General features: G+C 33.8%; 2 protein-coding genes across 8 annotated transcripts in view; both read left to right on the forward strand.

Moving 5' to 3' along the window:
• Window positions 1–1,167, forward strand: part of LOC109013157 — a 44,241-nt gene extending 43,074 nt beyond the window's left edge. For 2 of the 7 annotated variants that reach the window (XM_035684632.1, XM_035684637.1), the window contains one exon: window positions 800–1,101. In XM_035684632.1, the coding sequence (XP_035540525.1) occupies window positions 800–982 (183 nt within the window). In that variant the 3' untranslated portion in view covers window positions 983–1,101. Of the gene's footprint in view, window positions 1–60; window positions 694–799; window positions 1,102–1,137 lie in introns of those variants that run through there. The other 5 variants (XM_035684633.1, XM_035684638.1, XM_035684636.1 and 2 more) reach the window with 5 other exon arrangements.
• Window positions 1,168–11,538: 10,371 nt separating this feature from the next.
• LOC109013159 (histone acetyltransferase of the MYST family 1) lies at window positions 11,539–21,115 on the forward strand. The gene is made up of 9 exons (XM_018995144.2): window positions 11,539–11,879; window positions 13,788–13,876; window positions 14,098–14,157; window positions 15,846–16,055; window positions 17,785–17,853; window positions 18,376–18,537; window positions 19,777–19,870; window positions 20,026–20,168; window positions 20,672–21,115. The coding sequence occupies exons 1-9, from the start codon at window positions 11,621–11,623 to the stop codon at window positions 20,873–20,875; spliced, it is 1,290 nt and encodes a 429-aa protein (XP_018850689.1). The 5' UTR covers window positions 11,539–11,620; the 3' UTR covers window positions 20,876–21,115.
• The last annotated feature ends 791 nt before the right edge of the window (window positions 21,116–21,906 follow it).

Genomic DNA, 21,906 nt, shown 5'->3' on the forward strand with positions numbered 1-21,906 from the left:
GTTGTTTCGTTTCATCTTTTTTCTAGTGGAATTTGGACTCACACATGCTATATTTATTAGCAGCATGCTGAGACATTTGAAAAAGAGCTCATAATGACTTCAGACCAAGCAACTATGAAGAATATGCGGTTACCCAAAGGATATCAGTATGTTCCTGCTGATATCCTTCCGACTGGAGAGCAGATCAACCAGGATGCTTGTTCTGGTGAGCCGGTGGATCGTCATGGATAGAGTGAGGCTTCTTCTGGGTTTTGATTAGCCTACTTAGGCTGCAATCCAGCAATGACAAATCTTCTGCCCAGAGGCTGCCATCTTCCTCTGGATAGAGAATGGCAAAAATGAACGCCAAGATTGGAGGGTAGGAGGGTTCTGGCCAGTGTGCTCATAAATAGGAGCAAGCTCTGGTTTGGGCAGAGAAATTTTGACAAAATTGTTGTATATTCATTATGAGTAACTGTACAGTGGGTGAGGGTTCATTTCGTTTACATGTATTAGAAGGGCGTGAATATTGATGCTTGTTTTCTCCTGTCGAAGAGGTGGGATGGAAGCTCGGTTGTCTATTCTATACGAGGGAATTAAAGAAAAAGCGTATCACCTACTGTGCCTGCTCTGTAAAAGTTGGGTGTATATATTCCTTAAATATGAGATGGCGCTCTGCTACATATTGATTAGTGCATTTGTTTCAAAATGTTACCTTGTGTTTTTAGTTGGTCGATTGACTGCACTTTCTTGGTTTTCCTAACATTGTTCCAAGGATGACAACTCTCTCTCTCACTCACTCACTCACTCTCACATGCAGTTTGCCATTGCAGATCCAAGAAGCAGATGTTGGGGATGGCTTAGAAATCTGGAGGAGGTATGGTTGTTGCATCAAGCATGTAATAATTTATGGGTTGAAAAATGTATGTGGTCAGGGTCCCAAGGATTTCAACTCACTTGTTGCAGTGCGGATGAGGGTGGCTGCTGCGTAAAGGGAGTATGACAATCTGGTAAGGAGGCTGCGGACCCTCTTCATATATATATATATGGCTTCACTAGGAAAAAGATGTAGATGTATAATTTGCACCCCTTTTCAAGTTTTTGACTTCTTTATTTATTTTTGTATATACAATGAAGAGACAAATTTCTTCTCTACAGGTATTGATGGTTGATGTTAATGCAATGCAGCTTATAGTATCTATTTACTTAAAATGTGGTGGATGTAAAGCTAATTTAGTTTTTCTTTGATAGCAACAATTCAAAAATTCTATATGTCATGGGTCCGAGGCGTAATGCAAGCTTGAATTCATACCGGATGGTCTGGGTGGCTTGTAGTGTTGGATTGAGCCCATTTTTCTTGGCCCAACTTTTTTTTTATTTTAAAGGAGAAGGCTGAAAATCGGCCCAACCTTAGTATATAAACATTTATCATCTATATTTAACAATCCATCCACCAGATTTATATATGGAATATTTCTTGAGAAAGCCTTGAAAAGAATACTCCCAATATTTACTTATCATGTTATTTTAGTGTCCGCAGTCTCGAGCTCTTTCGAAACCTCGTCTAGAAAATGGGTTCGATAGAAAATTCACCGAATAGAGGAGCGGTGAACGACTACACAATTAGTGGATAGAACTACAATCTATATATATATATATATATATATATATATATATATATATAGTCAGGATATTATATTATTCATCAACTATTAATAATTCATATTTTTAAAAATAAAAAATTCATAGATAACTGTAATAAAAATAAAATATGACCATAGTATATAACATTTATTATCTATATTTAACGGTCTAATAAAAAATTATATCCACCTTTAATATGTATAGTGTATAACATTTATTGAGAACCTTTTGAAAATAATATCCTAATTACTTATTGTTATATTTCAGCGTTCTTGACCTCGAGCTCTTTCACCCCCTTCCCAGACCCAGCCGCCATATGGGCGGGGGGCTAGGTTTATCGCCCCAGAATTCGCCCTCGCACACTAGGGGTGGGGCCTCCGTCCAGGTACTAGGGGCAAGTTTTTAAGTTGACTTATGACATTTTTTTAAAATCACAAAACTAAAAAGTTAAATTCTAATCTTCGCGCTTAAATTTTTTAAAAAATAATTTAAGATATTACAATAATATAAATTAAAAACTTGTATATTTCTAAGTTGTAACTAATAATCCTAAGCTATTACAATAATACAAATTAATCTAAAATTGTTGCAAATTAATCTAAAAATATTACAAGTTTTCACATAATTTAAATGAATAATAATAACACAATTAAATAACAAATTATAGCAAGATTACAATTGACTTATGACATCATTTCACATTGTTCCAAATATTGGAATTTTGGGTGGTCACGGTGGTGGAAGAGTGAGGAATTACAAACAAGAAACAAAAATCATAAATGCAAATATTATATAGATATGTAAAAATTACAAATATTAAAAGTAGTAACCAATATGAGATTTGAGATCAAGATAAGATCTTTGGGATTAGGATTGGGCATATGACAGTGGGACTATAAAAAGCTAAAAAACTACAAGAAAAACAATTAGAATTATAAACATTATATAAATACAAAATATAATTAAGGTAGAAATTATACAAACCAATGGCAACGATAAGTCCAATACACACAAAGTCATATTGTAACTGATGTAGAACTACCCTCATGCATCGCAGTTGACCCTACAATAATTAAATTTGAAATTAATACTTGTTAAATGAATAAAAATAAATTAAAATAATATCAAAAACCAATCAATGAATTAAAAGCGATTACTGGATCCAAGCTAATTACCACCCTTCTCTAAGTCAGCTTTCCCAAAGAACCCCACAAATTGGGGTCACTTTGATCCAATTTTAAGTGCAAATCAATGCCTACACAATGGCCAGAGATAATGAATTCTGGAATGGATCCAATATGCGTCCTTTGGTGCTAAAGGCCGACTTCGAAACTACGGTACTAATCGGGATGACCAAAATACTATGGGCAATCTCTCTGACGATAGGATACTTGACGTTATTGGTTTTCTACCAAGATAAGATATCAAACTCTCGCGTAAATGAGTGTGAATCCGATGCCAAGTATCTATCCAACTTTGACTGAGCCTTTGTAAGATGACGGACTAGGGGGTCCTACTCCAATCTCTCACCCCACTCCAACCTATGCATTTTCCCTATCTTGACTTTGGGAGGAGTAGGTGCTGAAATATTACCACCCCTAAACATGACAAACTCATCAAATAATTTACCAAGAATTTCTCTAACTCTTGTCACAATATGATCCACCCATGCCTTCCTGTGTGCCAATCCCAAACCATACACCATGACATCAATTTTGTATTAGCGGTCAAGAACAACAACCACATATAGGAAAATGTTTGTCCTACTCAAATCTCCCCGATACTTGTCATACTTAACTCTTATGCTCAATGTCATTTCCTGCAATCTAATTTGGTCACTCGCACATGTTATCCAATTCTTTTTCACTTTACATATTTGTTGACAAAAATCATTAGATGTAGGGTACAAAGAAAAGGAAACCTTGGTTGTGACATCGTAGAAAAGCTTCAAAAATTCTACAAAAATCCCAACCACCTCTAAATTATCATTAATAGGCTTGCCTAGTCCCCCGTCATCTTCAAGATGTTTGACAGATTGAATGTCTTTGTTACCCAATAACTTAAAGGTGCCCTTATACTCTTAGGTCGTCTCCAATATAAAAAATGTTGAGTTCCATCTTATAAGAACATGACAAAGACCCTTATTGCATTCAATACCCGCATACCTCACAGCAACCTTGAATTTCTCAAATCTAGCAGGTGAATATCTCACAATTGTCACTGTACTTCTCATAAATGTTGAACAAATGGGTTCAATAGAGTTCACCGACTAGCATAGCGGAGAACTGCTCTACCATAATCGCTTCATTTTTAAATGGAGACAGAATTATGACACACACACACACACACACACACACACACACACACACATATATAAGTCATGCTAAGATATTATTCATCAATTATTCATAATTTCTATTTTTAAAAATAAAAAATTCATAGATAACAGTAATAAAATAAAATATGATTAGTATATAACATTTATCATCTGTATTCGATGATATAATAAGAAATTCTATCCGCCACCTATATATAGTGTATAAAATTTCTCGAGAAGACCTCAAAAAGATACCCCAATATTTACTTATCACTATATTTCAGCGTATGTGGCGTCGAGTTCTTTTGAATCCTCGTCCAACAAATGGGTTCGATAGAAAGTCCACCAACTAGCAACAAAGAACGACTCTACAATAACCGCTACATTTTTTAGTTGAGATAGAATTATGATATATATATATATATATATATATATATATATATATATAGTCATGTTATGATATTATTCATCAACTACTAATAATTCATATTTCTAAAAATAATAAATCCGTAGATAACATTAATAAAATAAAATATGAATCTAATATATAATATTTATCATCTAGATTTGACGGTCTAATAAGAAATTCGATCCACAACCTTTATATATGGTGTATAGGACTTCCCGAGATAGCCTTGAAAAGGATACGCCAATATTTACTTATCATTATATTTCAACGTCCACGACCTCTAACTCTTTCGAAGCCTCGTCCAATAAATGTGTACAATAGAGAGTCCAACTAGGGTGTAACTGTTTTTGTTCGGTCCAATTTTAGACATATTTTAGAACCAAACTGACATAAATCTATTTTGAAAATTAAGAACTGAAACGAACCGATTCATCATTGAAATTGAAACTTTCAATTTTTTTATTTTTGATTTGATTTTGGTTCGGTTTACATTTGTGATTCAGTTTTTGAATTTTCCAACTCCAACTCTACTCATGGAAGGAAAATTATGAACCTCGAAAACTGTCAAACTTCAATCTGTACTCCACTTTTTTCTTAAAAATACAAATACCCTTCATGGCAGTAATGCTATGATACTTATATATTCTAAAGTATTAGTCTATATATATTATAGTATAAATTTATTATTTTATACTAATTAACACATACTAATATAGTATTGAATTTAATTATAGTGTTCTAAAATTTTTATACGAGTATATCTGATCCAATGTGAAAAAATGTATTTATCAAAAAATATATATTATAATTTATTATATCAAAAATATATTTATCTTTGATATATATATATATAAAGTAAGTTTAAATTAATAAAATAATATTAATATCCATGTTTAAGATTAAAATTTCATATTATATTAATTAACATAAAAATCATATATAATATAAAAAATATTATATATTTCGGTTCGGTTCAGTCTAAAACGGTTTTCAAAACATGAAAACCAACAATGAACCAATCTCGATTCGGTTAACCAACTGAATTGGACCAAACCCCTGATTCGATCGGTTTTCCTATTTTTTTCACCCTAAGTCCAATGAGTAGCTCAGCAGAGAATGACTTTACAATAAGAAGAGACCTCTTATATGTCTCATAGTCTTCTACTGCTTTTGATTTTGCCTCTCATATTATTCACAACCAGTTAGTTATCTAGGATAAAAAAAGTTTTTGAAATTGATCTTATTTCTTTATATAATGAGTATAGTTCTATTAAAAATAAAGAAAAAAAAAATGCTATCATGCTACTTTTGATAACAAAGAAAAATTACGTGTAAAAATAAAATAGAAAGAAAAAATGCATGATATGCAAAAGCATGTATTATTTCTTGATTTTGTTGAAAACTATTATATTTCAAAGAATGTTTCTCAGAATAGTTTAAATATGGTCAAAAAATCTAATTTTGTTATTAAAAAAAATCTATTATTCGATCAAGCCATCCATCTTTTAAGCTGAGTTTAACATCCAAACACACAACTCTCAAATTATTAAACTCATCTCAGCTCAAAACATCTTTACAAGTTGGACTTACAATATTTTTCAACTCAACACATTTTCAGACACGGCACCCACAACTTTTTCAACTTTCTATAAATATATTTAAATTCATCTTAACATCTAAACTCGTCTTAAGTGGGCTTCATAAAACTCATTTCACAATTTCAACTCACTACTAATTATAAAGAACCCAACTCAGCTCAACATCTAAACGGGTCTTAAAGCAAAGACTCATGTTGTTGATTCCAATGCCCCTATTTCTATTAAAACAAAGAAGATTATTTAACGAAATAATTTCATCAATAATTCTTTACATGTTTTGGTCAACAATTGGACCGTATTGAAAAAAAATTTGAAAAACCTACATCTTCTATTAAAATTGAAAAACCTTTTGTTAACTCACCTGAAACTTAGCAAGGTTTAAGTTTCAAGGCTAACCAAGCCAGAACAATTGAAAAAATTGACCAAATGTTTTCTGACTTACAAAGAGTAAAAACTGAGACTACCAAAACTTCTATTAGTAACATTGCTTGTGTTATTAATAGTAAATGCAAGAAGGTAATCTCTGATGAAGACACATAAACTGAATCTTCTAATTTGTCTACAGATCATGATATTGCTTTAATTGAAGAAAATTTTGAAAATTTTGATTTAGTAAAACCTGAGATAAAAAGGTTTTCAAGAAAACCTAATCCCATTAGTTTTACAAAAAAATTGATATTCCAAACATACTCCTCATGATTTACATTTTGAAGTAAGATTTTTTCAAGCGCAATTTTATTTTTCTTCTGATAAGTTTTATGAATAGAACATTGATGGATTATCTTAACATGAAATCCTCAATACAATGAATAAGATGTCTATGGTTGCTAATGCTTATGTTACCAACCATAATCTTACTCATGTTGAAATTGTTGATTTGTTAGCTATTGAATTTTTTGATACTCTTCATCATTAGTTGGATAAGTATCTTACTGATGATTCAAGACAAACCATCATAAATGCTGTTAAGTATGATGATTTTTATATAAATGGCTATGTTATGATATTATTCATCAACTATTAGTAATTCCAATTTTTAAAAGTAAAAGATTCATAGAAACCTTTAATAAAAATAATATATGATCGTTGTATATAACATTTATTATCAATATTTTGACAGTTTAATAAGAAATTCTATCGAGCCAACAAATGGGTTCAATGGAGAGTCCACCGCGAGTAACACAACGAAAAACGACTCTAAAATAACCACTACGTTTTAAGTGGAGACACAATTACTATATATATAGATATTGAGTTATGCTATGATATTGTTCATCAACTATTAGAAATTCCTATTTTTAAAAAGAAAAAATTCATAGATCATAACGGTAATAAAGGCAAAATATGACAATAGAAGATAACATTTATCACTATATTTGGCGGCTAAGAAGAAATGCTATCCACCACCTCTGTATATGGTGTATATTTGACGGTATAATAAAAAACTTACATCCACCACCTCTATATATTGTGTATAATATTTCTTGAGAAAGTCTCTAAAAGAATATCCTAATATTTACTTATTATTATATTTCAAGGTCCACGATGTCTAACTATTTCGAAATCTCATCCAACAAATGGGTTCGATAGAGAGTCCTAATAGGGATGTAACCGGTTCGGTTTGATTTGATTTGATTTTGGAGATATTTTAGAACCGTCTCAATGTAAACCAATTTTGAAATCGATTCAAAACAAAATCGAAACTTTCAGTTTTGGACAATTTAGGTTCGGTTTATAAGTGTGAATTGTCCAACTCCAATCTCTACTCAAGGATAGAAAACTATAAATTTCAAAAATTGAAAAACTACAATCTCTACTCAACTTTTTTCTAAAAATACAAATACACTTCATGGTAGTAATACTATGATATTTAATATACTAAAGTATTAGTCTATATGTATTATAGTATAAGTACATTATTTTATAATAATTAACACATACTAGTATAATATTGAATTTAACTTTAGTTTACATAAGTTTTAAACCTTTTATATGAGTATATATGATCAAATGTGTACAAATGTATTTATAAAATATATATATATATATATATACTAGCAGTGGGTAACGTCCAAGGGACGTTTGCCCAATTTTTTTTTTTTTTTTTTTACCTAGTGATTAAAGAAGTATTTTTTAATGATGTTGTAAATTTTTTATTTTTTTAAAAAATGTTTACGATGATTAAAAATATACATGAAAAAAAAAGAGAAATAAAAAAAGTGAAATATACATTTAGGACATATTTTCGGATTATAAACTAAATTTGATAGTTTATGTATTATATGCTATTTAATATCTGAAAAATATTTAATAATGACTTAAAATATTTATCTAAGGATTTAAAAGGAGGGGTTGAGATTAATTTCTTAAAAATATTTAATAAAATTTGATTATTTATTTAATGATGAAATATTAGTATTTTATAAATTAAATTTGATAGTTTATATATGATTTGTTATTTATATTTTAATTATTTTAATTTTAAATTAATTTAAATCAGTGTTTTAATAAGAGAAATTATTTATATATAAATTTTAACAAGAGAAATTATTTATTATAGTAATAAATATTACAATTTTATAATTATATCTCTAAATTTTAATAGAAATTATTTATATAATTTTAAAGTGTATAAAATCTGCACAATTGAAACAAATTTTAGATCCCAAAAGTTATATTTTACCGTAAAACCCTTGCCCCTCTCTCTTCCTCCCTCACTTTTCTCCCCCGATTTCTCTTTCTCTCCTCCCTCTCCTTCAGCGTACGCGGTACGCTCTCCCCACCCAATTCCTCCACTGCCCAGTCCGGAGCCGCCGTGCGCCGGTGAGTCTCACCGCCCCTTCCACCGGCACCACCTCACTCCGGCGAGTCCCTCCACACCGGTCTCCCTCTCTCACGCTCTCTCTTCCTCTCTCTCGGTAGTGCACAGCCCGAATGGGCTTAATGTTGCTGCGCCGCCGTGCGCCGTCCTCCGATGCCACCACCTCCACGGTAGCCTCCCCTGCCATCGGCCATCCTCCTCCAGCGAGCTCGGCCTCCGTCTCCCTGCCGTTTGCCCCGAGGAAGTCCACCTCTCTCTTGCATGGGTTCTCCACACCCACGGCAGAGCTCCACCTCCTCTGGCCACCGCACCACCACCGGGACCTCCTTTGGCCACCGACCACCTCTCGTAGCCATCCCCATGTCCAGCCGAGCCACCGTGCATCCTCACCTCTCTCACGCTCTCTCCCTCTCACACACGGCCAGTTTCGCCTCCACCACTGTGATTTGTCTGGTGATTTTTTTATTTTGTGGTAATTTTGTGGTGAATTTGCTGTATTTTGTGGTATTTTTGTGATGAATTTACTGTGATTTTGTGGGGATTTTGCCGTGATTTTGCTTTGAGGATGCAGAGAGAGGGAGGCGGTCTTGCCTTGGTTTTGCCGTGGTTTTGGTTTTGCCGTGGTTTTGTGATCACTTTGTATGTATTTTTGTGATCACTTTGCTGTGATTTTGTGGAGATTTTGCCGTAATTTTGCTTTGAGGACGCAGAGAGAGGGACGCGGTCTTGCTTGATTTTGCCGTGGTTTTGGTTTTGCGTGGTTTTGGTTTTGGACGGCACTATTCACTACTGTTCATCTTATACATGCTTTTAAGTAATAGGAAGATATATATTATGGGTTCAATAAAGAGTCCATCGACAAGCATAGTTGAGAACGATTTTACAGTAACCATTACAATTTTAGTGGAGAGATAATTAGATATATATATATATTGTGTCATGTTATGATATTATTAAAAAAATTATTAATAATTAAAATTTTTAAAAATTAAAAATTTATAGATAACAGTAATAAAAATAAAATATGATCGTAGTTTATAATATTCATCATTAATATTTAACTGTCTAACAAGAATTTCTATTCGCCACTGTTATATATAGTGTATAACATTTATCGAGAAACCCCCGAAAGGGATATCCCAATATTCATTCATCATTATATTTCAGCGTCTGCAGTTTCGAAGCGCGATGGAGAATAGCTCTACAATAACCGCTATATTTTTTAGTTGAGATAGAGTTGTTATATATATATATATATATATAGAGAGAGAGAGAGAGAGAGAGTCGTAATGATATTATTCATCAATTATTAATAATTCATATTTAAAAAAATAAGAAACTTGTAGGTAATGGAAATAAAAATAAAATATGACTGTAGTATATAACATTTATCATCTTTATGTAACGGTCTAATAAGAAATTCTATCCACAACCCCTATATATGGTGTATAACATTTTTCTAGAAAGTGTCAAAAAAGATATCTCTATATTTATTTATCGTTATATTTCAGAGTCCATAGTCTCGATCTCTTTCGAAGACTTGTCTGACAAATGGGTTCGATAGCGAGTCCACCACCTCTGTATATGGTTATAACATTTCTCAAGAAAGTTTTGAAAAAGATACCTCAATATTTACTTCTTGTTATACTTCAGCATCCTCAGCCTCGAAGATGAGTTGAGATGACTTGAGATGAGTTGAGATGGATTGTGAATAGTAATGAGATGAGTTGTGAATAGTAGTAAGATTTGTGAGTTAAAGTTGCTGAATAGTAATAAATAATAGTGAGATGAGTTGATATGAACTGAGATGACTTGCGAATCTAAACGTCTTTATATTCAACAAATGAGTTCGATAGAGAGTCCATCAGCTAGCATAGAGGATAACGACTCTACAACAACCGCCACAATTTTTAGTGGAGACATAATTATGATGTATATATCTATTTGGTCATGTTATGATATTATTCTTCAACTATTAATTAATTATTCATGTTTTTAAAAATGAAAAATTCGTAGATAATAGTAATGAAAATAAAAATATGACCTTAGTATATTTATTATCTATATTTGATGGTCTAATAAAAAAAATATACTTTATATATATGTGTATGGATTCGGCTTGCCTCTAGTGGCAGGAGATCTCTTGTTATGTTTGCCATTTTACTTGTTTTTAAAATAAAATGCTAAGATTAACCCAATAGCTCCCTCTCAAATTTAAAACCTTGGTTTTGTGACAAGAAGAAATTCTTCTGAAGAATAGTGTATTTAGTCCTAGCCCTTTATTTTAAAATGAAAATAGATGACTTGTTTTGTATTCAAATTTGAGAAGAAGATGTGGATTGTTAAGCAAGAGACTAGAAATTTGTTAGTAATAGTGAGATAATTTATTAATAATAGTGAAATAATTTGAATTAAATTTTTTTTATAGAATTTTGAAAAAAAAAAGAGAAAAAGTTAATAAAAAAATTATAAAGTTAAAAAGAATTAGAACATACTTTTTAATATTTTTTTTTTAATTTTGAAAAAATTGAATTGGAATTTAAAAAAGTTGAATTGTTTATTATATTTTATATAAAATTAAAAAAAAATTATAATAATAAAATAAAATGATATGAGATGAAATGAAATGAGATGAATGATTCTCTAAATCCAAACGAGACATCTTAGCCCTTTGTTTTGAAAGCAAGTAACGTGGCAATCCTAAGAGGAGATCTCCGGTTAATATGTCACTGGAGGCAAGCCAAATCCTGCGGTGTATAACATTTCTCGTGAAGCCTTGCATACCACAATATTTACTCTTCTTTTTCATTTCAGCATCCACGAGCTCTTTCGATCGAAGCGACGTCCAACAAATGGGTTCGATTGATACTCCACCGACTAGCTCAGCGGAGAACGACTCTGCGGTGACTGCTACGTTTAGTGGAAACAGAATTGCGCCGGAATCGGACGCCATGAAGAAGCGGAAAGCGTCTATACTTCCGCTTGACGTTGGTACTCGCGTCATGTGCCGTTGGAGGGACGGAAAACTCCACCCGGTCAAGGTTATCGAGCGGCGCAAAATGCATATCGGTGGGCCCAATGATTACGAGTATTACGTCCATTACACCGAGTGTAAGATCCTCTCATCTGTCACCTTTCTTGTTAATGTTAGGGATAGGTTAGGGTTTTGGGTTTGAAGTTACTTGAAGAGGAAATTGTTTTTTGTTAAATGTAATTGAGTGCTCTGGTGCTTCATATTATTCTGCTTTGCTGATATTTTTTGTCGATTAGGCTTTAGGCTTACGATTGGCTTTTGGTGAACATTTGGTATTATATATTGCAATAGGTCTGTTTAGGTGGTTGTGTTAATAGTTATCTGAAGTTTTGGTGATCAGCTTAGATGAGCTGTGTATACTGATCTTGCACTCGGTAGAATTGCAACTTTGTGATTTAGTTGCAAATGTTGTTATATGCAAACGGAATTGAGCCATGGCTGCCTTTGTTTTTGGATTAAGGCTTTTGAAATTTCAGTTGCAGCCAGTATTGTTTAGTGTGTTGTGCTCATTAACAACTTGTTGAAAGACTCTTCAGTAACATTAGGAAATTTATTTAGCAATAAAAAAAAACATTTGGAAATTATCAAGTTAAATGCTCTCTCTGGATAATGAGGCGTTTGATAATTTTTTTATAGATAGATAAAAAAAATTTATTAAACCATGTATTAAGCATAGCTCAAGTACACATGAAGTATAAAAGAGAAAACATCTAATTACAAGCTAAGAACTAGAGAAAGCAACAAAGAAATCATGAAAACAGGTCCCATCCAATGCAATAGTCAATTCCCAACGTAATAACGTATGGAAGAAAAAATCTCTAATCCTTCCCAACAACTGTTCTCTATCTTAGAAACAACGGCTGTTCCTCTCGAGCCAAAATACACCACATAAGACATGGGAGGAACCATCTTCCAAACAGCAGCAATTTGGTGATTACCCTGAATTACTTTCCAGCAAGCCAAAAGATCCACCACTCTCCTAGGCATCACCCAAGCAAGACTAATCGTGTGAAAAATCTCGTCCCATAGAATCTTTGCCGCTAGCAGTGTAGAAGTAGGTGATCCACAGATTCTCCATTCATTTTGCACATGAAGCATCAATCCATAATGAGACAACGCTTTCTCAAATTATTAGTTGTTAGAATTTTCCCAAGAGAAGCCAGCCAACCAAAAAAAGCAACCTTGAGAGGCACTTTGCTCCTCCAAATGCACTTCCAAGGAAAATCATTAGGGGATTGATACGACATAGCCTTATATAGTGATCTGACCGAAAAGTTCTTGTTCCCGGGATGAATCCTAAGCAACCTGTCCTCCCCACCGTGCTCCATATTCAAGGCATACAACATGCTGAAATTATTATCAGGCAATCATTTTATGGAAACAATGAAGAAAAATCAGTTGCTTTCCTGGTATTGATTCTTTCAACCATAGAGGTTCTAGTTTAAACTGTTTCAATTTACCAGATTTTGCAAATGGTTACTGGAACAAATAGGTGTCTCCTCTTCCATTACAGTTGTGTGTGTTCTGTTTACCAATTAGTGAGTGAAAAAATGGAGCATATGCTCATGTTAAAATTAGTGCACGGTATGTTAGGTGCATTAGTTCATGTAATTATGGTCAAGGAGGATATATAAAGGAGGTTTGAATCAATTTACTTATTTGAATTCGTTGAATGCCTTCTGAAATGTATGTTGGGGATTTCATAAGGCTGTCATGCATATGCATATGCATATGCATATGCATGTGCACATGTTCACACTATATGGCACAAAATAATATTGTTTTATATCTTTTTTTTTTTTCATTTGATATCCTAGTGATGTTCTTATTTGTGGCTATAACCCCTTTATTTGAACAAAATGATTTTCGTTCCCTATGGGGTTTAATGTATTTCCATCTCTAAACTTTCAACATATGGTGATAATGAGATTGAAATCTTATTTTGAAAATGTGTTTCCTATACATAAGTTTATGCTTTTTGACAGTCAATAGGAGGCTTGATGAATGGGTGAAGCTTGAACAACTTGATCTTGATTCTGTAGAGACTGTTGTTGATGAGAAGGTAGAGGACAAGGTAATGATTATGTGAGATGGGTTTACATTCGACCTTTTCTTTCCTCTAATATTTTAGTTTTGTCAAATCATAAACGAGAATTATTTTTTTAATCTCTGGGCACTTCTTGTGTATTGAAATTGTCCTTTTTCTGATACCTTGATCATTTTGGCCTGGTTCCTCTGCTATTTATTTTCTCCTTTTTAATACTGATTGGATTAATTTTGCTTGGGTTTTTCCAGGTTACAAGCTTGAAAATGACACGCCACCAAAAGCGAAAGATTGATGAGACACATGTAGAGGTAAATACAAGTCTTTTGTAATAAGTAGGTAAATATAAGAAAAAAATGCTTTCAAATTTGGTCGATCTTGGTTGGTGCCTTATGTATTTCCTTGTAAATCTGATATTAAAAGCTTAAGAAGCAATCAAAGAGATGTAGTGAACCAAAAGGCAAGTTGAGATTTTCAAATTATCTTGGATTGAAATGAAAGTGGACTCTGAATGTACAGTGTTTCTTTTTATTTTTTCATATTGGTGAGTTATGCATTGTAAGGATTTAACGAAAGCGCTTTTTATATCTCACTGTAACCCCAAAAAGACTAATCAATTTAAGCTTTCATATAATCAGCTATAGCCTCCGGTTCCAGCTAGTAAGTAGTTGGAGTGGGACTTAAGCACCCATGACTACCTTTATAACCTACTCACTCTATGTGGGTTATTCATATTTCCAATGTGAGACTGGAGTGCTACAAAATCCTCCAACTAAACCTTTGTTTATAATATCACATGGTCGGCCTTACTAGTTGGATCTTATACATAACATCTTATAAAAAACACTAATCACATATGCTCTATTACCCAAAAGGCTAGTCTATTTGAAGTTTTCACAGGATCACTTATAAAACCTCATTTCATTATAGGCAATGTAGGATCTAGTACCCATGACTATCTTTATATCCTTTCACTCTTTTTGGTTTATTCATATTCCTAATGTGGGACGCGGTTGTTACAAACTCCCCCTCTTAAACTTTTTTTTTTTATAAGTAAAAGTAAAATTTTATTGATATAAAAGGCACTGCCCAAGTACACTGGTAGTATACACCGAACATGCCTAATTACATCTAAGTGCTAGTGAGGGATACAAGCAAGTCATGAAGATTGTCCGTATTACAAATAATGGCCGAAGCCCAAGAAAGTAAAGTTTTGTAAAAAAATTGCTTTAGCTCATCCAAAGAATGCTCCATGTCTTCAAAGTATCTCTTGTTTCTCTCCAGCCACAAGCACCACATAATGCAATGAGGGATCATTCTCCACACAGCAGCTATGTGGGCATTACCCCTAATTCCTGTCCAGCACCTTAGAATATCCCTAACTCTTCCAGGCATGATCCAAGCCACCCTTGTCCGATTAAGGATCTCATTCCATAAACCCCTGTCCAATGTTGGAACTCAATCACCACCCTCTCATACGAAGTTTAAGGTAGTACATGCATGCACCTAGTGGGTCTTGAATTTGTGACCTCACTCTTCACCCTTTTCATATGAGAGAGCTAGACCTCATTGGCCTTGATCCTGAAGAGAAAAAAATGAGTTGGATTATGCATTTGAGGAGCTTTGGTGAGACTTTGCACCTAATTTTCAGTTTTTTAGATTACTTATAAAAAAATAATAATCGTTAGGTCATGGCGTTCATGTCTCAAATGATTGCACTGTTTCTACCCCTCCCCCCTATCTGTCTCTGCCCATCTCTTACTGTCTGTCTGTCTTCGTCTGTTTCTCTTGCACACACGCACAGTAACTCTTACACACAGGAACATTATGTCATTTTCTCTGAGAATATATAACTTAATCAATATGATACCAAATTAGGTGAGGTACTGCCAATTTGAGTGTTGTAGGCTGATTGTCTGGCTATAATCCTGCCTCCATTACAAGCCATCTTGGATATTTTTAGTTATATAATCTGAATATTACCTTTACAATTATTTAGGGCCATGAAGAGCTTGATGCTGCTAGCCTGCGAGAACATGAAGAGTTCACAAAAGTGAAAAACATAGCAACTATAGAACTTGGAAGATACGAGATTGAGACATGGTACTTTTCTCCCTTTCCACCAGAATACAACGACTGCTTGAAGCTTTACTTTTGTGAGTTTTGCCTCAATTTCATGAAGCGCAAAGAACAGCTTCAAAGGCATATGGTGAGCTCTGCCTCATGTTCAACTTTTCTCCTCCTTATATTATTGGTTTGTCTTACATGTTCCTAAGAATGCAAAAGGGGAGTTTGTTCTCAACAATTTTTTTTTTATCAGTAAACAAATTTTTATTCATCAAAAGAGTAGGCAAAAACCCAAGTATACTGAACATATACAAGAGCAACACCTAGGCGTGCTAATTTAGTGATACAAGAAATTCATGAAATGTCATGCCATGAAAGTCAATTACAATCCATCAATGGAGTAAAGTATTGAAAAAAAGGTTTCTAAGCTCATCCATTGATCACTCTCGGTCTTCAAAGCTTCTTGCATTTTTTGTAATGCATTGAAGCATTGCATACCCATACTCTAAGCTACCTGGTGCTATTTTCCTGGGCTCTGAAATAGTATCAAGGTTATCCTCTGCATCTATTATATTTAGGTTTATTTTCTGTGTCTATTAGATTTAGGTTTAGCTTGCTAGTAGAGCATGCAAAATTGGGAAATTCTTGTTTAACTAACATATCCATAATTCTGACTCTTTTTACACTAATATATCTACTTTAGTTCATCCAGATGTCTTTCAGTGAGAAAAATCTTGGCTATTTTTGGATTGCAAAGCTGGTGTTCAGACTTTGCTAAATCCATGCAAGTTTGGACACTTTCAACTTCTCTGAAGTTGTCTTTACTTTTTAAAGGATATTCAAACTAGATTTTTTTATTTTTGGCTTGGAGAGGCAGGGGTACCTCTTCCCCAAACATTTTCCTAAATTTTTCATTAATTCATGATTGCTAGTGTATGTGAATCTCTTTTGATCGTGTCTTCAGCTCTCTTCAGCTCAACTTGAGCTCCATATGCAAATTCACACGTGGTTCCAGTATATATGATCCCACGATCTGGGTTGAATTGTCTTAGGATGAAGTGCTAACATGTTGAAGGTTTTATGGGATGAGATTTTTGTTAGGCTTGGTATTGCTTGGGTGATGCCTAGGAGGGTGGATCTTTTGGCTTGTTGGAGAGGAATTCAGGGTAATTGTCAAATCGCGGCTGTCTGGAAGATGGTGCCATTGTGTCTTATGTGGTGTATACGGAATGAGAGGAATGGACGTTGTTTCGAAAATAGAGAACATTTTTTGGGAAGGATTAGAGATTTTTTCTTCCATACGTTGTTACATTGGGCATCGGCTATTTAATTGGATGGGACTAGTTTTAATGATTTCCATGCTGCTTTTTCCAACTCTTAGCTTGTAATTAGGTGTTTTCTCTTGTATACTTCCTGTGTACTTGGGCTTTATGCCTAATTATGTGGATTAATAAATTTTCTTACTTATAAAAAAAAAAAAAGATTTGGAATGCAATTGGTTCTGTAATGGTTACATATTAATTGATTTTGTGCTTTTGCAATTACATTAAAGTGGTTTCATGGCTGAGATGCTCCTTGTTTATATTGTTAGAAATTAGTATTTCTGCATTTATAGATGGAAATCACATTGAGCTTTTTCTACAAGGCATGTAGATCTCTTCCTTTAGAGGTCTTCAATAGATTGAAATGGTGTTATAACTAGGTACTGCAATGTATTGAGGATCGAATAGGGGATAGGATTTTTTTTTGAGTGGTTACATTTCAAATTTTGTTACTGTATCTTCTGTTAGTGTTTTCCATCTCTTTTCTTTTTTTTTTTTGGTTGCAATCTTAGGATGTTTTCACTATTTAATTTTATTTTTTATATGCAGAGGAAGTGTGATCTTAAGCATCCCCCTGGTGATGAGATATACCGAAGTGGTACATTGTCAATGTTCGAGGTAAGTAATTTGTTTGTTTTTGTTTGGGTTAATAAGTTTTATTATCTTATTCTTAAGTACATCGGGTGGTTGTACTCCTTTGCCTTGGAGTTTCCTGCCATATATTAGATTTCATAATCAAATCCCTGCTTCTTTTTCTCCCTCTATGTTTTTAGTTTTTAAAATTCATATCTTGTCTTCTTTTTAACTCATCAAAAGAAAATTCATATCTTGTTTTTCAATTGGAGATGATATATGATAAATAATGTGTAATTTGTATATCAGTTGGTATCCTTCTGATCGATATTTTTAGAAAAGAGACCTCATGTTAACATTTTAAGTAACTATATTGGGTTGATAGTAATTTTAGAAAATCCCATCACGTGCTTCATATAATATAGAACAGTTTTCCTTCCCTATTTCTCATCTTCTGTTCATTATTTTGTATTATGTAGGACCTTACTGTTGTATATGCACAGATCCCAAGTTTTTAGTTGATTGAACTTTAAAAGAAAAGATCTTTGACACAATGTTTTGGAACAGGTTGATGGCAAAAAGAACAAGGTTTATGGGCAGAATCTGTGTTATTTGGCAAAATTGTTTCTTGATCACAAGACCCTATATTATGATGTCGACCTGTTTCTTTTCTATATTTTGTGTGAATGCGATGAGCGGGGATGCCACATGGTTGGTTATTTTTCCAAGGTAATATTAATGCTGCGCATGGTTTCTAATTGTTACTACTTTGTTTTTTTCTTTCTCATCTTTCAGTGCTGTCTGAGTGAAGTGTCTTTTAGCAGTCTCAATGCATGATGGAAGTACTATGACACATGTATAATTTATCTAGTGTATATCAATTCTATTTCTTGTGTTGGCTCTTTGCTGCAAATGCATGTAAATGAATTATTGGGTGTTGTAGTTTTTTCTGATATACTTTCAACTCCCAAGTTTTAAAAATTTTAATGCAGCATGTTTAATAATGCTGAGTAATTACTATTTCGCAAAGTTAATGATATGTTTGCACTTGACTTAGTTCTTCGCAAATCCCAGCATACCCCTGGTTGGGATGGGTACGCCCACCCTGGGTGAGTGTCGCAAGGGCAAAAGATGGAAAAGAAAGAGTAGAGGTTAAGGCCACGTTTGGATTCAGAGATGAGTTGAAATGATTTTAGATTAATTGAATAAAATATTGTTAGAATATTATTTTTAATATTATTATTGTTTTGGGATTTTGAAAATTTTGAATTGTTTATTATATTTTATATGGAAATTTTGGAAAAGTTGTAATGATGAGATGAGATGAGTTGAGGTGAGTTTGGAATCCAAACAAGGCCTAAGAGTTTATTCTATACATATAACTTAGTTCTTTTTAATGTTTTGTGGACTCTGATTCTGGGAGTAAAAGTTGTTCTAAAGATTATAGTGGTAGTGGAAATTTTTATATTTTCTTTTTGAAAATGAAAGTGTCTGATGGCCTCTTCTCTTGTAGTTGATGACGCTCTAATGTTGAAATGTAGAGACATTTGAGGGCAATGCTGTGCTACAACATAGAAAATATATAAGCTAGGATCAAACTGTGATTTAAGTGAGAGGCCATGGTGGTGGATTGTTGTGCTAGTCTCCCCGGGGGGTTTAGGTTCCATGGTGAGTCCTAAGGGGTCTGCCGTGGGGTGGTTCCACTGTCATTAAAAAAAGAAAAAAAAAAAAAACATAGAAAATATCTTTAACCTCTTCACTTTTTGTTGCTCTGTTGTTGTGTGTCCATCTTTGATATATTATGCTTTGAGCGCCCTATAAACCATTTGATCCCTATTTTACGGACTCTTATCGTGGCTAAAGATAATGGATATGCAGGGGACAATTCTCAATAGAAAGATGAATGTAGCTTTTTCCCAAATCCCTGAAATTCACATATGGCTATGTATTTTGTGTCTGCTTATCCAGGAAAAGCATTCAGAGGAGTCTTATAATTTAGCGTGCATCCTCACCCTTCCTCCTTATCAAAGGAAAGGCTATGGAAAATTTTTAATTGCCTTCTGTAAGTGCCTTTTATTTAATTTATCTGTATTTTTTCAGAATCTACTTAATGCATATTTGCTGTTGGCACATCTTAGTTTCTACTTTGCATTTCTTGTCCTGTGTCATGTATTTTTAAGCAGAAAGAAATGTTAAATCATTTCTTGTGTGGAGCAGCATATGAACTTTCTAAAAAGGAAAATAAAGTTGGCACACCTGAGAGGCCCCTTTCTGATCTTGGGCTGTTGAGCTACAGAGGATACTGGACCCGGGTTCTTTTAGACATCTTGAAGAAGCACAAGGGCAATATTTCCATCAAGGTTTGCTTTTGTTTGCATGTTTATTAAGATCAAGACAAATTTGCCTTTGCGGCTCAGTTGCATATATTCTTCTCTGAAGTTGTTTGCTGTGTTCAGAAATACGCCAGAAATTCTTTGGAATTCAACTTCTCCTATTGTTCCTGTCATTTTATCAGAAATTAATTTACAGAACTAACATACAAAATAATGGTTTTGCTAAAAACTAGGAGCACTGTGAGGGTGGGGCACCATACACTGAAGAGATGAAAAGTCAGGATATGTCTAGGGATATAGTTGAACCTGATGGTTGCAATATACTAGTGTTGAACCTGATAAGTAAATACAACAAAGTGTAGATGTTGAGCTTTGACTAATCACTTTTGCCATTATCTTTTCGATGCTTTTCATATATGTATTTCTGGCGTTATATCCCTTGGTTATTATTTTATGAACACTCTCGAATCCCTTGGTTCTGCTGTTATCACTGTTTCAGTACGCGCTATTGAATCCTATGCTTTTCGCAGGAGCTAAGTGACATGACAGCCATTAAGTCGGAGGATATTTTGAGCACCCTTCAGAGCCTCGAACTGATACAGTACAGGAAAGGGCAGCATGTCATATGTGCTGATCCAAAGGTCTTGGATCGTCATCTAAAAGCTGCTGGTCGTGGTGGTTTAGAGGTTGATGTCAGCAAATTGATTTGGACCCCATATAAAGAACAAGGTTGATGGCAACAAAGTCAGTCATCCAGATGCTTGCTGCCTGTCTCGACTTGTAACTGACCCTCTCTTGTATAAACTATAGGCTTTAGGGTATGAAACTGGGAGTTTTTGGTGACTTTTTATTGGCATTATTTATGTTGTGACACCTTGTATGTATCGACAAAAATGATTAGTATATTCTTACATCTGTAGACCTAGGCTACAATTCATATATCTTTTTTCAGTTGATTCAAAACTGTTAACTTCCATACTAGATTTGATAAAGCAAGTTCCTTTCTCTTTGTCCATCACATGCTGTTGAATATTCTCATTTGGCATAAATGTGTAGCCATGAAATAAATCTGCAGGATTCTGAGTTTGGCTTTAGATCCATGAACGAGGAGTTGTTTATCTGCCTTGCAGTGCCCTCCCAATGATGAAACAAATCTACCCAAAAAAAATAAATAAATAAATAAATTGGTGAGGCAAACCTTGAGAATGAATTAGTGAGAATTACAACTCATCGAAATATACCGTCCAACCAAACTTATGTTCGTTCTATTTTCCTTCAAAACGGAAAAAGGCAGAAGTTGTAGGGTATGAGTTGTTAAGAACTTCTTGTTTTAAAAATAAGGGGTATGACTTGAGCTTTCATGCCCCATGTTGGTGCTGCCACTGCATAAGCCATCTTCCCCGTCAGACTTGCTTGGTTGGGTGGAGGGTTGTTTCAAGCGATGTTCTTGCTGCATATGCGTCGCAACCCAAAGCAGTCAACTCATTCTGCAAACTCACTTCAGAAAAACGTGACAAATGAGAATAACTTTGCTCGTGGTTTTGGCCATTCATCTGGTATGGTTTTTTTAATACTAGATCAAGCATCAATTACCTATTGATTCCGAATCCGTGAGACGGTAACCTGATGTCTCAGGCTTGATTTTTGTTATGAGAAACCTCTTTTAAATGGAGTACAAGGACACAAATATTTTTGGTATTGTTCTAAAATCCATGCATTGAGCATAGATGGACATTAGTATTTTCCAATCACACCAATTGACAAG

The sequence above is a fragment of the Juglans regia genome, chromosome 13, assembly GCF_001411555.2.
Source record: "Juglans regia cultivar Chandler chromosome 13, Walnut 2.0, whole genome shotgun sequence".
In the NCBI taxonomy this organism is placed as follows: domain Eukaryota; kingdom Viridiplantae; phylum Streptophyta; class Magnoliopsida; order Fagales; family Juglandaceae; genus Juglans; species Juglans regia.